General features: G+C 41.2%; 2 protein-coding genes across 2 annotated transcripts; both read left to right on the top strand.

The window, feature by feature from the left end:
• The first annotated feature begins 5016 nt into the window (after positions 1-5016).
• Positions 5017-5625, top strand: LOC145683010 (zinc finger MYM-type protein 5-like). The gene has a single exon (XM_081754365.1). The coding sequence runs from the start codon at positions 5017-5019 to the stop codon at positions 5623-5625; it is 609 nt and encodes a 202-aa protein (XP_081610491.1).
• Positions 5626-6395: 770 nt separating this feature from the next.
• Positions 6396-6848, top strand: LOC145683009 (uncharacterized). The gene has a single exon (XM_081754364.1). It carries the CDS (start codon positions 6396-6398, stop codon positions 6846-6848), a length of 453 nt encoding a protein of 150 aa, XP_081610490.1.
• Positions 6849-7203: the final 355 nt, after the last annotated feature.

Genomic DNA, 7203 nt, shown 5'->3' with positions numbered 1-7203 from the left:
TGAAACAATATAGTCGGTCAGGAACTCATACAAATGGGCGTATATAACATATAGCTGACGAAGGTAACATACGAGGGCTATCCAGAAAGTAGATTACGTTTTGGAATAAAAAATCAACAAAGTATAGGAAACAAATTTTATTATATACAGATGAAAGCCACACACAAATACTACTTTTCGACATAGTCACCATTCAAATTAAGGCATTTATCGTAGCGATGTACGAGCTTGGAAATTCCTTCGTCGAAAAATTCGGCCGCCTGCGACTTCAACCACTTCGTTACCTCTTCTTGCAGCTGTTCGTCGTCATCAAAACGCTGCATAGCCAGCCACTTCTTCATTGCTGGGAATAGGTGGAAGTCGCTCGGTGCCAGGTCGGGACTGTACGGCGGATGAGGAAACAACTCCCACTGAAAAGATTCAAGAACTTCACGCGTGACATTTGCCGTGTGGGGCCGGGCGTTGTCGTGAATCAACAAGATCTTAGAGCTCAACATTCCTCTGCGCTTGTTTTGAATTGCTCTTCTGAGGTTTTGCAGAGTTTGGCAATACCTTTGAGCGTTTATTGTAGTGCCTCTTTCCAGGAAGTCCACCAAAATCACACCTTTTCTGTCCCAAAAAACAGTCGCCATCATCTTCCTTGCCGACATTGTTTGGATGCATTTCTTGGGTTTTTGGGGAGAACCTGTGTGCCCCCACTGCATTGATTGCAATTTCGTTTCACAGTTCACGTGTTTCACCCATGTTTCGTCACCAGTAACGATGCGATCGAGTAAAGAGTCACCATCCTTATTGTAGGCGTCCAAAAAGTGCAACGCTGCAGCCATTCGCTGATTTTTGTGGTCCTCTGTCAAGATTTTTGGAATCCATCTTGCACAAAACTTGTGGTAACCAAGCTTTTCGCTGATGATTTCGTGCAACAAACTTCGCGAAATTTGTGGAAAACTCAAAGAAAGTTCCGTTATTGTGAACTTTCGATTTTCACGGACTTTAACATCGACTTTTTCGACAAGTTCGGCAGTCACTTTGCTGGGTCTCCCACTTCGATCTTCGTCGTGAACATTGGTTCGGCCATTTTTAAATCTTATGACCCACTGTCGCACTCCACCTTCAGTGATAATGTTGTCCCCATACACTTCACACAGCTGCCGATAGATTTCTATCGGTTTACAGTTTTTTGCTGTCAGAAACCTTATTACTGCACGCACCTCGCAGCTCGCGGGATTTTCAATTAACGCAGACATTTCAAACCGTCACAGTATTTTAACGGAGCACAGCACGAACCTCTCACTAGCACGGCTAGATGCCGACTGAGCTGCGCAACGCTCTGACCCCAAGATGGCCGCGCTAGCCCCGCCCCTAGCGGACACAGACGAAAACGTAATCTACTTTCTGGATAGCCCTCGTATATACAGTATATTGTAAAATAAGGAAGACTGTTATATCAGACATCCTGCAATTGCATGATGCAACATCTAAGGGCAGTGCCTATGTAGCATACGGATTACGTATGCTTCGTACTGATTTCTGTAGTAAGCAAGAGGATTCCGTATATTTGTACAATATTCTTCTTCACATTACTAACATAAAATGTTAAAACATGTTAGGTCTGTAAATTTTGCCCAAACTTGTTTGTAAATCACCACTAAACGTGGTTCTCAATTCATAATTTCATAATTGATTTCTGTCAGCAAATCCTCAGCCCACTTGCTCGCTCTTCACGATCTTCCAAGTTTAAAATAACTGATGTAGATCGTCATAAAGCAATAATTATGTTGAGAATTTGTATGAAAAGATCATATTTACTTTATTTCAAGAATTTAATCTTTTACTCGAGGACTTATGTTAGTGTGTTTATGTGGTTACAGTTTTATGTAGACTATTTTCAATTATAATAAAATACATAGAACTTTTATAATGTTATATTGATTACTACAGAAAAGTCGCGTTTTTGAATATCGCGATTCTACCCTTATCGTGGTTTATAATTTGATATTAAAATTCCAGTTATTGACAAGGGAGGGCCATGAAGTGGCTCCGCTGAGATCCGAACGAAACAATTGTGTTTGCATTTGATATATTATAAGTAGACGAATCCCAAAGTTATACGTGCCACCGAACGGAATATCGTGAGTTACAACATACTGTATTTTGTAATGTAAATGCTACAAAGCTGGCAGAATAGTTTGAACCGAGTCATTTGCTCGGAAACGGTTGGGTGAATGGAAAGCTCAGCGAACACGTATTCTATCATTTTCAAGGACACACTTTTTGGGATAAAAAAAAAAAGTTCGCCCCAGGGGGGCGCGCAGGGTCAGAGACGGGCTCCAACTCAAAATTTTCAAATAGCAAAGGGGTTAAGTAGCTCATCGTTTGAGAGCTGTTGTTAAATGAAAGTAACTGGAGCAAGTCTCGACTCTCTACGAAAACCTGTGCAAAATGGCGGCGGATCAAAATGTAAACAAAAGCTTAATTGAAAATCTATGGCCACCTTGAATCCAAGATGGCCGCTTAAAACCTATGTCATTCATAACAGTACAAATCTAAATCTCTATTTTTCTCTATTATGTATTTAGAAACAATAGGAAGACTCAAGAACAATTGCATTTCAATTCATGTCAACTATTATTTCATTCCGTAACAACATATATATGTTTTGTTCCTAATGCACGGTCGTCACGGTTCTCTCGATATCATTTACGCGAATATAACGAATATACGATGAACACACAACTGTGACTTCCTACTCATAGTGTTAAACAAAAGATTAATATCTTTGGTTATTTTTTAATTTTGTCACACGTAGTTCATAATTAAAGGACTTGCTGCATCCGTCAAGTTGGGAGGCGTTAAGTAGGGTCATGGGTGGCTCTATTGTAACGTATTAATGGTGGTTATATTCGTATGCCATTCGTTGGTTTGATCGCAGTATTTCAAGGAATACCAAATACATTCATTTACAAGATTGGCGAGCAGTACCAAATCACGTGTAAATCATTTCAGTATATCGAGCTGCGCAAACTTTGTTGGTTTGTCACAATATTCCAGAAATAGTATATTTATATACAAATTCATTTTTCACGCTGGTAGCCATATTGGATTATACATGATACTCTTCGATATTTTGTGGATATCTGCCATTAACCATAAACGTTAATACCACATTTCGCTTCTCCAGCACCAGTGGTTTGAGATGGACATGCGTTCGATACATACTTCGACATTTTGAACTCAAGATGTCGCGTTTTTGAACATTTCGCATCTTTTCTACATCTACTGATCAACATTCATGCCAAATTTGGTTTTCCTAGCCTAGTGGTTTGGTATGCCTATCCTTTTGATATAGGTTTTAAGCGGCCATCTTGGATTCAAGGTGGCCACGGATTTTCAATTAAACTTTTGTTTACATTTTGACCCGCCTCTATTTTGTAGTCATGAATCCCCACACCTGAACATAATTGAGCATCTATCATTTGTGTTCCATTTTAGAGACAGGAATCCGGCGCAGATTTCTACTTCCATCTTGTCTCATAGAACTGAGTGATGCAATGGTGTAATATTTCACTTGCTGCCATTGATGACTTCTGTGATTTCATTTTACATCGCATCTGAACTGTTCTGGGACTAAAGGTGGTCCAACGCTTCATAATCTGGTAAGTTTCACTTTATCAGTTGTTTTCATTAAGTTGGTAAATATCTGTATATAAACAATGGATCCCATGCTTAAACTCTTATCTTCGCATCTTATAGTATAGCCGTATGCAGAAAAGGAATATCTAGTTACGTCCAAAAGTATAAAACTTATACTGCAAAGGTATAACGTAAACTACTCGCCAAGTATGATTACCAACACATTTTGCTGTGTACGTGATTTGTATGAGCAGAGGCGGCCTTTGGGGGTGGCGACTGGGGCATCCGCCCCAGGCCCCGCGATAGGATATTCTCTTGTCACAGTCAGCTCAAATATGCGAGGCCTCTGCAACATTCTAATGTACTGTAGCTTAGAGTTAAGTGAATACTTTGGGCTATAATACGGTGTGGTTGATTTCTTCGGAAACCAGTTTTCATAAACCAGAACTTCTTACTCAATATTTTACTTTTAGAAACCTTAAATTCCCGAAATCTACACCATTACTATGAAAGCGTTTTGCATGATATTTTTGGTTTTAAAATACCGTAATAATTACGCCCTTGAGTTTCGGATTAACAATGGGTCAGCAAACAAGGCGACGCTAATACCATGCACGTGACTCTAAATGGCCTTATCTCAACTTTTCTTTGTTGTCGAAATAGAGTGAGAAGTCATGTTGTTTCGTTGCTTTTGGGTCAGAAGAGTGGTCCTGTTGCTACGGACACCTTTGAGTCATCGCTTCCAAGAAATAGCTCCTATTGCACTCCTTGTGTAGCACCTCAGTTTGGCTTCGGAATTCGGACCGCGCAGTCGTAGTGAGATGTGGATACGTAATATTATGATTAGTGCGTGAGTGTCTTCCGATTATTCGTTTATTGGGCAAAGAATAAGTGACCATCATGAGTGGTAGAGACAGAGACAAATTCCGTAAATACGAAAGTGGGGCTGCGAAAGCCAAGAAACGGAAATATAAAGAAGATTTCATTCAGAAGCAAAAGGGATCTTTGGATAAGTTTGTTGTAGCGGTAAAATCAGCGGATCAACACCAAAATCTTGAGAACACGGACGATGATTTGTCTGTGACTGTGAGCGACCGGTGTGATGCGACAGACCAAGTTGTGATACCAAGTTTTGCGTCCGACGAAGAAAATAAACTAGCCGGCAACAAAACTGTTTCTACGCCCTGTTTTCCCACAAGTAACAATGAAAACTTGGTGCAATTCTCTGGGGACAACGTTATTGCAACAGACCCAGAAAGTGACCTCTCCTGTGAAAGCGCGACCATTCCTCTGCATGCTTCTGACACTCTTCAAACGACGAGCACACTGTTCTAGGACATATACGATCCAGGTAATTGGAAACATATTAACAGTGAAGTGCGTGACATGTTAGTGGAGAAGGGTCCAATCAGGCTAAGTGACTGTGAATACCCAAAGGACGAAGGTAACAGACATTTTTCGAACAATTTCTTTACACGGAGGATGCCGAACGGAAAAACAGTGGATAGGCGATGGCTAAGTTATTCGAAGATCAGAGACAGAATATTTTGCTTTCCTTGTAAGTTGTTTGGCACGACAGCTACTAGCGGCCAGTTAGCAAACGAAGGCTGCTGCGACTGGAAGCATCTTGACGATAAACTTCAGCACCACGAAGTTTCTGTAAATCACGTTAAGTGCATGACAGCGTGGTTGGAATCAGCTCGGAGAATGTCCAATGGTAACGCAATAGATAACATGATGCTAGAACGAATTAGAAAAGAAAAGTTGCATTGGCGCGCAGTGTTAACAAGAATTCTAGCGATTGTACTGTACCTTGCCGAAAACAACAGCGCATTTCGTGGGAGAACGGAGAAACTTTATGCGCCGAACAATGGTCAGTTTTTAGGCTTAGTTGAGATGCTGGCCAAATTCGATCCAGCTATGCAAGAACATCTCCGCCAAATTAAGAACGACGAGGCTCACGACCATTACCTCGGGCATAGGATCCAAAACTAGCTTATCGACCTGATGGCGTCAGAAGTAAAGGGGAAAATTATTGATAAAGTGAAACTTGCTAAATATTTTGCCGTCATCCTTGACTGCACGCCTGATGTTGGCCACAAAGAGCAGATGTAACTAATATTGCGTTTTGTGGACGTATCAGATCCGGAAGTGAAGGTGGTGGAACACTTCATCGAATTTCTGGATGTGGACAACGCAACAGGAAAGGGGTTGTCTGAAGCTCTTCTTGCCACACTGGCGAACCTCGGTCTGGACATCGCCGATTGTCGTGGCCAGGGGTACGACAATGGTGCGAACATGAATGGAAAACACCAAGGAGTTCAAGCGCACATTCTTCGCATGAACAGTCGAGCATTTTACACTCCGTGTGGCTGCCATAATTTGAACCTTGTTTTTGGAGACATGGCTAAATGCAACTCCCAAGCAGTGTCGTTTTTTTGTTTCATACAGAGAATATATAAATGCTTTGCTGCCTCGGCTGAAAGGTGGAAAATTTTGGAAGAAACCGTGCCTTTCATGACTACAAATTCACTTTCAGAAACGCGGTTGGAGTGCCGCCTGGAAAGTGTGAAAGCGCTGCGAAAGAAGTCAGAGAGGCACTGTTGACTGTCGCAGATATCGCCAATGATCCGCTAGTAAAAAGTAAAGCAAAATGTCTTGCAAATTATAAGCTCGAAAGCTTCGAGTTTATTCTGAGCTTAATCATATGGTATGACATTTTATTTGCTGTGAATGCTGTCAGCAAAACTTTGCAATCAACTGACATGCAGCTCGATGTGGCAATACAGCAAATCAAAGGCCTTGTTACTTTCTTGAGAAAGTACCGGGAAACCGGATTCTCCGATGCTATGATCGCAGCAAAGGAAATTGCGTCCGAAATGAACGTAGCTCAGAAATTCAAGGAACGAAGAGTCAGATGCAAGAGAAAACAATTCGATTATGAGGGTAACGACGAAGAAACATCTTCGCCAGAGGAGTCCTTCAGAACAGGATATTTCTTATGGATAGTGGATCAAGCACTTACCTCAATGGAAAAAAGATTCAAACAACTGGAAGAGTATGCTTCAATCTTTGGATTTCTATACAACTTGAAGGGTTTGCGGTCATTGAACGACGATTATTTGTTAAAGTGCTGCATGGATTTGGACATGTTACGCGCAGAAGATTCACGCGATTTGGACGGAATTGATTTGTGCGCAGACTTGAAGATTTTTTGAGAAATGCTTCCTGATAACATCAATGCCGCCCAAGAGTGTCTTCAGTACGTTTGGCCCATTCGACATTCATTTCCCAACATCGTTATTGCATACAGAATTATGTTGACAATTCCTGTGACAGTTTCCAGCGCGGAAAGAAGCTTTTCGAAGTTGAAACTTATCAAAAACTATCTACGATCAAGAATGTCGCAAAGCAGATTGTGCGGTTTAGCTATTTTGTCCATCGAAAAGGAATTTGCCTCAACAATGGACTACGAGGACCTTATCAACGATTTTGCACAGCGAAAAGCCAGAAAAGTGAACTTCCGTCTGTGGCCGTCAAAGCAGCGGCTTCGTAAGTCAGTGATAGTTTTAT

The sequence above is a fragment of the Thermobia domestica genome, chromosome 4 (assembly GCF_964235325.1).
Source record: "Thermobia domestica chromosome 4, izTheDome1.hap1.1, whole genome shotgun sequence".
In the NCBI taxonomy this organism is placed as follows: Eukaryota; Metazoa; Arthropoda; class Insecta; order Zygentoma; family Lepismatidae; genus Thermobia; species Thermobia domestica.
Note: the sequence above shows the minus strand (reverse complement) of the source record. Positions and strands in the feature narration are given on the sequence as shown.

Excerpts from the sequence above, each read along its gene's own strand:
- LOC145683009 (XM_081754364.1), top strand. The coding sequence starts at position 6,396 with ATGCAGCTCGATGTGGCAATACAGCAAATCAAAGGCCTTGTTACTTTC.
- LOC145683010 (XM_081754365.1), top strand. The coding sequence starts at position 5,017 with ATGTTAGTGGAGAAGGGTCCAATCAGGCTAAGTGACTGTGAATACCCA.